Source organism: Lactuca sativa, chromosome 2, assembly GCF_002870075.4.
Source record: "Lactuca sativa cultivar Salinas chromosome 2, Lsat_Salinas_v11, whole genome shotgun sequence".
NCBI lineage: Eukaryota > Viridiplantae > Streptophyta > Magnoliopsida > Asterales > Asteraceae > Lactuca > Lactuca sativa.
Window position 1 is genome coordinate 95,640,130 of NC_056624.2, and position 13,883 is coordinate 95,654,012.

A 13,883-nucleotide genomic window follows, 5' to 3' on the forward strand; every position below is an offset into this window, starting at 1 on the left:
GATTAAAATTTGGGGCATCACATTTATGCTATTATACATGAGTTATTCTATAAATTTTGTATTAAATAGGGATTTTATATGTAATTTTCATTTCAAACATAAAAACAATTTTTGTAAATTTACAAACATTTCTCTAATTCTACAAAATTTAAGAAAAAAACTATTATTTGATGCGACTTTAAAAAAAAATTTGGCAAAATTTAACATATATCGTATAATGTTTATGATTTTTACATCATTTAATGATAAAATAAATTATTATTTTAATGACATAACTTATATTTTTTTTTGGGAAAATGACTCTTGAGGGTAATTAACTTTTGCGTTTGTACTCATTTGGTCCCTTTTTTTTGTATTCAATATACCATCAAACTTGTTGTTGGTGTTTACCATAGCCCTTTTGACCGACTTTTGACCTGTGATAGCCGGTCAATGGGTTATGGTGAACACAAACAACAAGTTCGATGGTATATTGAGTATAAAAAAAAGGAAATGGACCAAATGAGAACAAACGCAACAGTTGGTTACCCTCTTGATTCATTTTCCCTTTATTCATTTACAACAAATCCCACATCATCTCCTACTGATATTAATGACTTTATGAGATTCATTATTGTTTCTCTTCAAAACATAACATACGAAAGGACATTATTCATACATGTACAACTTTGTAATGCACTTGAATATTTATTAGGGGAATCTTGACTAAGCAGACGCATTTCATGACTACATTTACATTTGCAATCAAATGATTTATCGTATTATGGATTCTAGACAAGTCTACAAACGAGTAGAATCACAAGTGCTATGATTTTTGAGTTTACTTAGCTTTAAGATCGAACTCATGAGATAAGATACAACATCAATATGTACAATATCATGTTGCTTTTGTAGACACATCACCATAATATTGTACATATTGATGTTGTATCTTATCCCATGAGTTCGATCTTAAAGCTAAATAAACTCAAAAATCATAGCACTTGTGATTCCACTCGTTTGTAGACTTATCTAGAATCCATGATACGGTAAATCATTTGATTGGAAATGTAAATGTAGTCATGAAATGCGCCTGCTTAGTCAAGATTTCCCTAATAAATATTCAAGTGCATTACAAAGTTGTACATGTATGAATAATGTCCTTTCGTAGGTTATGTTTTGAAGAGAAACAATAATGAATCTCATAAAGTCATTAATATCAGTAGGAGATGATGTGGGATTTGTTGTAAATAAGTAAAGGGAAAATGAATCAGGAGGGTAACCAACTGTTGCGTTTGTTCTCATGTGGTCCCTTTCCTTTTTTTTGTACTCAATATACCATCGAACTTGTTGTTTGTGTTCACCATAACCCTTTGACCGGCTATCACAGATCAAAAGTCGGTCAAAAGGGCTATGGTAAACACCAACAACAAGTTCGATGGTATATTGAATACAAAAAAAAGAAAAGAGACCAAATGAGTACAAACGCAAAAGTTAATTACTCTCAAGAGTCATTTTCCATATTTTTTTAGTATATTAATATAAATTTTTACCCGACCCCATCCAACATATTGTGATCGGCATTAAAAAGTTGTGTTTTAAGGTGCCACCTCTACACAATACTCTCATCACATGATTGCCATATGAATGAAGGATCGGACATGCATTCAACGTAGTGGCAGTAAGTTTCACCGATTTCTTGTGTTGTTAGTGAAAACGTAAAATCATAACCATTTCTTCGTTTGAATTGTTTTCTTTCATTCAAATTCCCCTTTTCTATTAAATGTGTAACTGATTCATAACTCCATCTTCAACTGGTATGATTCGGTCACAGATTTTTAAGTCGTCCCTCATTGTTTTGTTTCCGCGTTGTTCCAGATCGAGACCACAAGGTATCAGACTCGTTTATGAAGTCTGTCAATTTCTACTATGAACAACAATTAGCATTGGTATTGGTATGTATCTTTTAATTCGTCAGAATTTCAATTTCAATTATTTTCCCTTTAAATTTTATCGCCTCTTTAGTTATCCTATGGATGATCTGTAAACGCCAAGGGTTGGCCCGGTGGCAAAGCCACTGAAATCAACTCCTTTCTTTGACTCCACTCTTGGGTGACGACGTTTTGCATGAACCCTTAAAGAGCAGGGCATATCGAAATGCCATGATTTATATGTATATTTATACAGCTGGGAATTTCACGAACTATCATTTTGCAGAGGATAAGAAAATGGGGGTCATATCGAGACGTGTTCTGCCCCTGTGTAGCATCTGCTGTGTATGCTGCCCTGCATTGAGGGCTAGGTCCAGACATCCAGTAAAACGTTATAAGACGCTTCTCGCAGAAATATTCCCACGCTCTCAGGTCACAACTTCAACTTACTTCACTTATTTCTACTCAATCTGGGATGTACGATTAAGTATAATCTACCTTCCTATTTCTAGGACAATTAACATTCTCGACTCATGATTCTTTTATCTGGTTATGGTTCTGTTTGAGACTTTGATTATTTTTTTAATCAATAACATCAAATTGCAGGATGGTGAGCCAAATGAGCGGAAGATTGGGAAGCTTTGTGAATATGCTTCTAAAAATCCTTTACGCATACCTAAGGTAATACTTGTATCTTTCAACCTTTGATGTATGCTTGCAGAAATGTAATCAAATTAGTACACATCCCACTTCTTGAATTCACAGAGCATCTTGTTGATCCTAAATGACTATTATATATAGAGATGTAGAATAGAGGCACCTGAGTTGTTACCCATGTGGATTGTGCTGACAGTGCTTTGAACTGATCATAGGATACTTACTGCTCTTATGTTTGAGGGAACCTTGTCATATGGCAATTCGGGAAACAAATAAGCATGCCCTAAAACCCTTGTAGATTTATTTTTAAAAAATTGTAAAAAAATTGAAATTGAGTGACAAGCCATCATTGTATGTATTTATGATTTCTTCTTCTCTTACAGATCAATGATTACCTAGAGCAAAAGTTTTACAAGAATTTGCGGAATGAAAACATTGCTGCTGTAAAAATTGTACTTCTTGTTTACGGAAGATTGCTATCCACCTGTAAGACACAGATGTAAGTATGGACATGTTCATCCAGTCATCCTTTCTTCACTTTATGTGTTCCATCATTCTTATTTAATTTTCAATGTTTTAACCTAAAGCTCTCTTCTCCCCACTGTTTTAACTCATACACATTTTATTGATCCCATATGGAATTTAAAGATTTTAATTATATCAATCCATCTTTTGTCTCCCACTCCCAAGTCATGGTTGTGGTCTATTTCTTGGATTGCTTTGTTAATTTAGTTTCTGTTATTCTATGGTTACAGAAGCTGTGCATTTTTTTTTTCTTGGTGCAGTAATAGCTCTATGTCAAAGGCCTTAGGCCTTAGGATTGGCCTCTGATATAGGTTTCATCGGTTCTTCTTTTACTTTAGTTCCTTTTATATTCATGAAACTTTGTTGGTATAGTTGCAAATTAGCTTTGTTGATGCTCAACCTCTTTCATGGACATAGCTATTTTTTACATAATATACATACATACCACTTTGTATTGGATTTGAGGTCAGTTTTAATTCACCAGAAACTTTCAGGCCACTCTTTGCCAGTAGTTTCTTGGGAATTGTTGGGACCCTTTTAGAGGAAACACGACAAGATGAAATGCAAATTCTTGGTTGTCATGCTCTTGTCAACTTCATAAACAATCAGGTATATATTGTCTCTGACTCATATTCAAGTATGATGTTCTTGCAAACATTCATGGAAAAGAGTAACACAACACTACACTTCACATGCATCTGGGAAAGGAGCAGTTTTATACCATATTTACTTTTCACCCCCTGCCACTATTGACAACGATGGTGAATGAATGAGGTCTTACAAATTTCAGGTGGACACTGCGTACATGTTCAATCTGGAAGGCCTCGTTCCAAAGCTTTGTCAATTGGCTGAAGAAGTTGGAGATGATGAGAGAACATTGAGGTTAAGGTCAGCAGGACTTGAAGTGTTGGCCTTTATGGTAATTAAGCTCACTTTCATTGCTCTATGTTTTTCTTGATTATGTTTGTATAGCATGAATTTGATGATTACATATTGTTAGTAAAGAATTGAATATCATAACATGATTTTCCAACTCTATTGTTGGTAATTTTGTTATAAATACAAAATGTTTGTCTCATAGATATTTGGTCTAAAAATTTGTAAGCTAATAAACTAATGACAAATTTATAAACAAAATGTATCACTCATTATTTTTACGATATAATTTTATTCTCACACTGTGCACACATTCTTCTGGTTTCCTTAGAGCATCTTTAATGATAGCTTTTTTGAGAGGTCATATATCAATAATCAACCTCAAAGAAAGCTTTTTACCATTTGAGTGAATTGCTTTTTGGGTCAATAATACAACATGGTTAGATTTTATTTAACTGTTTCATTTTACTCCCTTATATTTTTTAACCTTTAAAGTTTTATTATGTTTTAACTAATTATTTTGTATCATTTCAATCTCCGATATTATATGTTAAATTCGTAATGATGATATGATATGTTTTATTTTATTTTTTTTAACTACAAATAATAAATGTAATAATTTTATCATCAGTTTTTCTTTAGAAGAAAAGAGCCGACATTGTAATATATTGTTTAATTTCATGTATTGTATGTAATTATATATTGTGTTTATTTACTATTATTGTGAAGTACTTTTTAATTTTATATATATCACATACGTTAATATTAACAAATCATACGAGGGGGCTTTATAAAATATTTCACAAAGATGATGGTAAATTAGTTAACTTCATAATCAAAAAGCTTTTGAAAGTGATGAATGATTGGAGATGAATTAAGTTAATAGCATTTTGTTTGATAAAGTTAGTGGGGAAAGGTGACGTGGCAAAGCAAAAAAGCTATACATGCATGAGGTCAAGATGCTCTTATCTAATATACCTGTTCATCTTTTTCTTGGAGTAGGTGCGATTCATCGGCGAGCAACCTCATGTCTCTATGAACTTTGAGAATGTATGTTGCATCTTCTCATCTCAACTCACAGTTAGTATAAAAGCATGCATGGTGTAATTAATATTTCCATAATCAATTACAAAAAAACTCCAGAGACGTATATATATTAATTATGTAACTGGTGTTGGTTATAAATTAAATTGATATAGATTATATCGGTGACTCTGGAAAATTATAGTGACCAACAACAGGAACACAATCCTCCCTTTCCTAAACCACAAGATGTCCTTCCAGTGTAAGTGCCCTTAGTTTGAGTTTTTGAACATATATACCAAACCAAGTGTACTAAAATAAGGTCTTTTGATTTTGTTCAGGGATGCATACAAGAACCCGTGTTACTGGGCCCAGGTTTGTTTGCATAATATGGCCCAATCAGCGAAGGAGGTAACAAGTGTACGACATGTACTGGAACCTCTTTTTCATAAATTTGACTCGGATAAGCTTTGGCTCCCAGAGAAAGGGGTTGCTTTTTCAGTTCTCAAGTATCTGCAAAAGATGTTGGAGGAATCAGGTTAATTAATTAGCATGGAGTTAATTATAAGTAGTTGGTAGCTATAATATTAATTAATATGTATATAAGTAGTGTTTTTGAACTCAGATGACAGATCCCATCTATTATTGGCTATCTTGGTAAAACACGTTGATCACAAGGATGTTGTGAAGCAGCCGGTTTTGCAGTTACATATTGTAAATGTTGCTACACAACTGTCGAAGCATGCAAAGCAGCAGGATGCGTTGGTGAGCATTGTTGGAGCAATAGCTGATCTCATCAAACACTTACGCAAATGCCTACAGAGATTATCTGGAGACGCCTCTGATACCTGCTATATTGATCTTCAGTGTGCTTTAGAAAACTGCATCTCAACTCTCTCATGTAAGGTTTGTAATGTGCCTTGTTCCTAACTTCAAAATATATATATGGTCTAGCTTTAAACAGTAAAAACTACAACTAACTCATGCATGCATGTGTAATTACTTAATTGTATGTGTAGGTTGGAGACGTGGGACCCATTCTGGATACCATGGCTGTACTGCTAGAGAAACTCCCCATCAGTTCTGCTATGGCTAGACCAAGTATTTCTGCTCTTTATCGAACTGCACAAGTTATAAGCTCCATTCCAAACATAACCTACTCTAGAAAGGCAAGTGAAAGTTCTTTCTTTCTTCCACCACTAACTATAATTAACCATATATACATACATATTGGGCTTTGCAGACCTTCCCTGATGCTCTTTTTCACCACTTGCTCTTAGCAATGTCACACCCTGATCATGAAACACGACTACTTGCACACCGTGTTTTCTCAATTGTGCTAATCCCATCTTTAAGTCAACCTTGGTCAATCCATGACCTAATACCTTCTCAAGCTGCCATTCCATCACTAATCTCACAAAAAGTAGCAGCAGATGGAAGTTTGTCCATTCACAAAGCGACACTTGAAACCATAGATGAAGAGACAAAGGAGAAAGAAAATCCTTCTACCCGTGATGGGAATTCAGTATGTTGCATATTTTACCTTAGTATTATTTTCTATATTGGTAAAACACAAAAATTGCACCAAATACCAAACAACTTTAATTCTACTTAAATTGAAGACTAACTTTCTGCAGGCCCTTACTTCCATGCGATTGAGTGGGCATCAAGTGAGTCTTGTTCTTACATCTATTTGGATTCAGGCAACATCCATGGAGAATACCCCTGCAAATTTTGAGGCAATGGCACATACATATACCCTTGCTTTATCGTTTATATTGGCAAAGGTATGCCATGTTCTTTGTATACGGTGTTAGATATCAGAAAAGAGGCAAAACAGTCTCCGGATCTTCTGCAATCTGCAAAACTGACTGGGGTTTGCAGATTGATCCTTGGAACATCAATAATTCTTATACAAACAATACCTGAATTTATCATCTACCAATAAAATAAAGCTTTACAAACTATAAACAACTTGTAGAACAAGAAGCAAAACATTCCAAACTACATGTGTATGTTGTCTATTCGCTGAAATTGTTTACGTGGTTTTCTTCAGAATTCAAATCATGTGGCCTTACTACGGTTTTTCCAGTTGGCATTTTCCCTCAGAAGCATCTCTCTGAACCAACAAGGTAGTATTCTTCTAGATTTGAGTTTTGATGCAGTTGGGATATATATATATATATATATATATATATATATATACTAGTTTATAACCCGTGGAAACCACGGTTAAAAAATTAATTAAATTTTAATAGTGAGAACTCAAAATTGTTAATCAATTATTTTAAATAAATTATTAATTAAGTGATATTTTTTTAGTTATATAAAATTATAATCGTTAATTTAAATAAATATGTGAAATTATACCACCTTATAACTTGTATTAATTTTATTTTATTTTTTATTGTAATGTTATTAATTTAATGTAATAAGAATGAGAAATTTAAAATTTGAAATTGACAATTAATAGGTTGACAAATGACATGCATTAATTATGAGAACTAATATGGTGACACATGTCAAAAGAAGAATAAAATATGCACTAATTAGGAGGCTAATATGATGACACATGTCAAAAGGAGATTAAAAGTATTCTTTTATTAGAATAGGATATATATATATATATATATATATATATATATATATATATATATATATATATATATATATATATCCAATATTTACTCTTTTCTAGGTTTCCTTTTTCCTAGTTTAATATGTTAAGAGATAGAGCAGAGGCTTTATTTACATCTGTTGTGTCAGTAGGCTTGGATGCTGAGTGTTAGCTTATTATCTATATCAATCAGTACAAGTGCATTAGAATAAAGATGATTTCTGTAGTTTTTCCCTGGTCCTGGTTCCAGATTAATATTTGTAATATCATTTTGAACAATGTTCTTTTTGTTAAGGATAAATGCAAGAAATAGATAGCATCATATTATCATTTTGAAAGTAATACTATGTAATAAGAAGAAATGAAAGTAAGGTGCTATATATAATAAAGAAATTGGTGTGAAAGTAGGTTGCTATTTTTTGGTTGTAAGTATCTAATGTGGGTTGGTTGTATGTCTAAAAGGTGTCCAACAACCATCTCAGAGAAGACCTTTATTTATGCTGGCTTCGTACATGATTATTGTGTCCGCAAAGGCATGCCATCTTTCGGAGCTGATTTCTATGGTTAGATCAACATTGACAGAAGAAACAGTCAGTTTTCACTTCATACTACTTAGATGTAACCTCAACTTTCACTTGTTTATGATAACATAACATCATACTTTACTTTCTTTCATTTTTGTTTGAAAAATCTGCCCAGTTATAGCAATGTGAATGTCATCCAAATACAAATCAATTTACTGCTACAACTGGATAGATTTTCAAAATAGAATGTCCTAATAAGAAAAAAATAAATTTGAAAGTACAATGTTATAATTAGGTATATTTTACAAAGTATAATATGGCTCGGTGAGAAATGATGTAATAAAACGAAAGGAAGTAGGATACTATAATTAGAAAAAAAGGCTAATTACACAAAAGACCCCTACATATTGGGTTTTTCCCCGATTAAACCTCAACTTTAATTTTTTTTCTAAAAAACCCTTATGTTTTTCCATATTTTCGATCTGACCCTTTTAGCAGGTTTAACGGTAATCTTCCGGTTTACACAATTTTTTTTTTCTAAAAAAACCTTAACTTTTTCTTATTTCCAAAAAACCCTCACATTTTGCAAACTTTTTTGTTTTGGCTCATACTTCCTATGTTTTTCATGTTGCTGCTGTTTATGGTGTTCTTGATAGTTTTCAACATTAAAATCTGAAGGATGTTTGTTTTTTTTTCAAAACAAAGAGAAACGATGTCGTTTCCAATTCTTGTTGACAAAATACATTAAAAAAAAATCTATTTACAGTTGCTCGGAGATTGTAGCAGGTGAAGAACAACGGTCTAAGTTAGCTTGGTATCTTAGATTACTTGGAGTTCAAAAGTTGTCTTTATCCATAAGCTATAAGCTATACGCCATAAGCCATAAACTTTAAGCCCTAAACCATAAACCATAAGCCCTAAGCTCTAAGCCATAAGCTGTTTTGTTTTGAAACAAAAAAAATCAAATGTCTCCATCAGATTTTAATGTTAAAAACTATCAAGAACACCATAAACAGCAGCAACATAAAAAACAGAGGAATTATGAGCCAAAACAAGAAATCTGGTCCAAACAAAAAAGTTAGCCAGACGGGAGGGTTTTTTTCAAAAAAAGAAAAAGTTGAGGTTTTTTTTAGAAAAACATCGTGTGAAACCGGAAGATCACCGGTAATCTAGCTAAAAGGGCCAAATGAAAAAATGAAAAAATGTAAGGGCTTTATTAGGAAAAAAAAAACCAATATAGTCTTTTATGAAATTAAGCCTTAAAAAAATGGAATTATGTTTCTTGCTATTTCGTGCATTGAGCCTATTCTTAATCTGTAGAAATGGGTTCAAATCTTGTTGTTGGAATTATTTTTTAACCTAACTCAATATTCCATATGGTTTTCATAATTTGAGGGGCCACTTCTGTTTTTGCGATCGCCTTGGCTCCTTAAACATTTCGATATTTTCTTTGCATGTTGATTGATTAAATATGAGGGACATTCTTACCCACCAAATGCTCGATTTAAATCAGGGCTAATTGCAGGAAATAGCAACTTATTTTCATTATAGCAATATACTTTCAACCTTTTCTTAATATGGCATTGTACTTTCAGTTTTTCCTTATTAAGACATTACACGAAAAATCTACCTAATCATCACATAAAAAAAAAATTGTATTTGGAGGACATTGCTATAGTTTTGGGTAGATTTTTTTTTGAAGTAGAATGTTGTAATAAGAAGAAATGAAAGTATGATGCTATAATAAACAAATCAATGAAAGTGCATTGCATTGCATTTAGTCTCTTAAAATTATTATATGTCAGTGTCAGTGTCAGTGAACTTGCTGTATTTACTAAATTTATACCATAATATATATATATATATATATATCAGGTGGATCCATATCTTGTCTTGGATGAAGATATTAGGCTGCAGGCTATTTGTACAGAACCTGGTGACAAGAACTGCTATGGGTCACAAGCAGATGAAGGCTTTGCAGTTAATGCACTCTCTTCAGTTGATTTAAAGGATCAACAATTAAAAGATACACTCTCGATGCACTTGGTATCAAGGGTTGGGAGATCATCGGAGGTAATCACAACCACCCTCGTTCATTTTTTTTTTGCTTTTCAGTTGGCATTGTATTTCTATTGATTTGTTTATGATAGCATTCTACTTCCATTTCTTCCTATTGTAGCATTCTACTTATCCAACTATACCAATTATGGTAAACCTCTGTTACGGCTTGTTTGTCATAAGCAGTCTTACTAGGGGCATTTATGTCCTTTTTATCAGTAAGTCGGTGAAAAGGAAGAGGGGGTGTATAAGAAGTCTGTTTTGAGTTGTTGGGTAGATAGCTTGTTTTTGTTCATTGAACTTGATTCTTGGGAGATACTGTCATCTCGAAGGGGAGATATTTTATTTAAATTCTTCTTTTCTTAATTCTCAAAAGCTCTGACCATAGAAAAATTTCCAGTGCTATAATTAATTATTAGATGACTCTCAAGTTTCAGAAATTACAAAAGGACCCTGGAATGGAAGTTTTACATTTTGGTTTTAGCCATTAAAGTTGGTATATAAAATTGTGGGAAAATAATATACTAGTCCATTTTTGGTTAGAAATTTCACTTTATCCCTGACTGCATAAATTGTGATTTTTGGTTAAAAACGAAATTCAGTCGTGAATCTTCTCAACTTAAGTGTCTTGTATTTATTTGCATATTATTACTGGCACAACAAATAAATCCTAAAATCTGAAAGGGTTTGAATATTTTAAATTACGTTCAAAATTGAAAATTAATAAGGCAAAGAGTTATATGACCCGACTATTGAAAGAACATGTAGGCAAGTTGACAAAAAATAATTTGTAGGTGTTATTGTCCTTATAAATTTATGTAAGAGTTTTGGTTAGCTAGATGACTATGAGCTTGTTTTAAGGGCCAATAATTACCAGGTGTTATTTTTGTGATTGTTTGCTTGCATGCTGTTCTTTCATCATGATAGGTTATTTATGTTCGTGCGGTTAAATTAATGCATGCAATTGTATCATGCATGACACTTTGTAAATACATGCACATAAATTTTTATAAATACGTGAACTTGAATATTTGGGACCATTTGACTGATAATATGGCCTGGAAATGGCATAAGTAAATATTTCTGAATGTTGATTCAGGAACAAGAAGTATCAAATATGAAGGCACAACTTTCACAGTGTTTCTTGCCTGATGAGGAATATCCTTTAGGAGCTCCACCGTGCCCACAGATGGAGCTTCAGCCTATTCATCAGGTTATATTTTTTATTATTCAATTATAAGTACCATGCATGCATCTTCTTTCACTTGCATCTGTATATTGATTTGGTGTATGTTCTCTGATATTTGACAAACGCATGCTACGTTTTCATGATGCAACAAAAGAAGTAGGTTTTTACTTCCCTATATTTACAAAGATGTTTTTGTTGTCCTAGAATATGCCTCATGCTACTGCCTCAACAGAAGAAGATGAATTTTCAGATGAATCAGATCACAAAACTTCACTTGACATTATAAGTGTTCACCAGCTATTGGAATCAGTATGTCTTTTTACTCTATCACCTGTCTTTTGTGTAACTATGTATGCTCATTGTGATTTCCATGTACATGTAAAATAAATACATGTCCATGTATGTCATGATTGTAACCTGTGAAAAATTAGTCGATTGGAACAAAATTATAAAGTTTAGTGACCTGCAGTGCAATTCACATTTATGTGCATAGAGTTAGATTCAAGAAATAGCAACGTACTATTCAAAAAATAAAAGTTGTGATTAAACCATAAACCGGCCCAAAATATTAGGAATTTATTGGAGATTTCCCTGCACAAGTATAGCAATATACCGTGCTTATATTTATATATTTTATTATATTTATAGCATCCCCCTTTCATTTCTTTATGTTACAACATTTCAATTTTTTTCTTCTTATTGAAAAATGCACAGAGTTATAGCATTGTCCTTTCAGTTTTTTTCTTATTAGGATTTTGTACCTGTAAACATTAGCAGTGAAAATTGCTTTGTATTAGATGATAGTGCTACAATTGGGTAGATTTTCCAAAGTGCAATGTTGTAAAAGGAAGCTTCTAGCATAGAATGTTATTTGTTATAAACAAATAGAGGATAGTACGTTGCCATTTCTTGAATCTAACTCTATGCACCAACTATCTTATAACCAAGCCAATGTATCTAGGTTTGCACAAAACCTTTTGAGCTTCAACCTCAAGCACTCCTTATTTCATCATCACCCCGTGCCTGAAATAAGGATATTACAATACATACACAAATAAATGAAAGTACATTGTTATTTCTTGCATTTAGCCCTTGTATTAAAGTAAAAAAAAATCATATTAGGACAGCGTAACCTACCTAATTATAGCAGTGAAAATTTGTTTGTATTTGGATGACATTGCTATAACTGAGTAAGATTTTTCAAAGTACAATGCTATACGAGAAAGAAATGAAAGTAGGATGCTATAATAAAGAAATCAATAAAAAGTATGTTGCTTGTTTTTTTGCATGGTAACACAAAAATGAATGACAACTTAACTTGTGTCACTATCAGGTTGTGGAAACGGCCTTTGGTGTAGAAAACACGGGGGATGAGTCCTCACCTGCACCTTGTCCTTATGATCAAATTAAAAATCAATGTGAGGATCTTGTCACCGGTAAACAACACAAAATGTCTCTCCTTCAAAGCTTTAAGGAGCAACATGAAGCTTTGGCATCCAGTAACCATGACCATAATAAAACAAAAAATGTAAGAATATTAAAAAGAAATTTGTTTTGTCTGAGGAAATGGAACAAATCAAACAACTTCTTTTTATTCCACCCATCTCATTCAATTCCATCAAACCAAACAATAAGCATAGCTGGTTAGGACAAATCTTGCAATTTTTGTTCCACCCAAAAAGGTGGGACATAGTCAAGCTCTGTGCAAAAGATGTGAATGCCCTTATCATTGAAAATAGCCCTAGAAAGTTTGTCCCATTTAACAAACATAGTCGATTGGAACATTAGAGTTTCATTTCCAATTTATGTATGTGATCCTTGAAATATGTTGATTTTAATACATATTGGTGAATTAAATGTTTATTGGTGTTTGGAACAGCAATTGGAGGTGGAAGATGAATCATTAACAAGCATAGATAGGGCTGTGCATGTACCTCCTTTAAGCCCAAATAGACAACAATCTTTCCGGTTACCACCGCTAAGCCCTTATGACAAGTTTTTGAAGGCAACAACATATTAATTATTATTATTATTATTATTATTATTATTAGGGAACTTCACACCATGTCTTGTAGATATGCACGCATAGCATAGCATAGCAGCTTACACTTCACATAATATTCTTTTAGCAGATAATTGAGTAGATTTTTTAGAATAAACATTAATTAATAAGAACAAGAAAAAAATTAATGTGCAATTTTGTAATGGAAAGAACATTCTATAATAAAGGTATGATGTTTCTCGCACTTGGCTTATTAACTATCTTTGCCGCCTGTGTTGTGTGTCCATTTAGACCATCTCCAACCCATCTCCATTTTTTCTCCCATAAATGGAGTAAAAAATGGAGTAAAGAGTGTTTCATCTCCAACCCTACTCCATTTTCTACTTCATTTTTTACCCCAAAAAGTATATTTTTGGAATATTCCATTTTTATAACTTATATATATATTGTCAAATACACCCCTCTACTAATTAAACTCTATATTTATGATTAATTAATATAA

At 32.5% G+C, this 13,883-nt stretch overlaps 1 protein-coding gene across 1 annotated transcript; it reads left to right on the top strand.

Annotated features, from left to right (window-relative positions):
- Positions 1-1,585: 1,585 nt before the first annotated feature.
- LOC111895103 (protein SEMI-ROLLED LEAF 2) lies at positions 1,586-13,619 on the top strand. Its single transcript, XM_023891212.3, has 21 exons — positions 1,586-1,660; positions 1,858-1,934; positions 2,197-2,342; positions 2,517-2,591; positions 2,951-3,066; positions 3,587-3,701; positions 3,883-4,011; positions 4,971-5,018; positions 5,168-5,253; positions 5,333-5,529; positions 5,617-5,897; positions 6,011-6,160; positions 6,235-6,516; positions 6,629-6,778; positions 7,048-7,123; positions 8,071-8,198; positions 10,008-10,205; positions 11,290-11,403; positions 11,584-11,688; positions 12,713-12,907; positions 13,259-13,619. Exons 3-21 carry the CDS (start codon positions 2,208-2,210, stop codon positions 13,397-13,399), a joined length of 2,721 nt encoding a protein of 906 aa, XP_023746980.1. The 5' UTR covers positions 1,586-1,660; positions 1,858-1,934; positions 2,197-2,207; the 3' UTR covers positions 13,400-13,619.
- Positions 13,620-13,883: the final 264 nt, after the last annotated feature.

What these genes read in the sequence shown, in the direction of transcription:
- LOC111895103 (XM_023891212.3), top strand. Translation starts at nt 2,208, where the DNA reads ATGGGGGTCATATCGAGACGTGTTCTGCCCCTGTGTAGCATCTGCTGT. An exon ending in TTGAAGTGTTGGCCTTTATG is followed by an intron (nt 4,012 to 4,970) that starts GTAATTAAGCTC and finishes TTCTTGGAGTAG; the next exon opens with GTGCGATTCATCGGCGAGCA. An exon ending in CTACCCGTGATGGGAATTCA is followed by an intron (nt 6,517 to 6,628) that starts GTATGTTGCATA and finishes AACTTTCTGCAG; the next exon opens with GCCCTTACTTCCATGCGATT.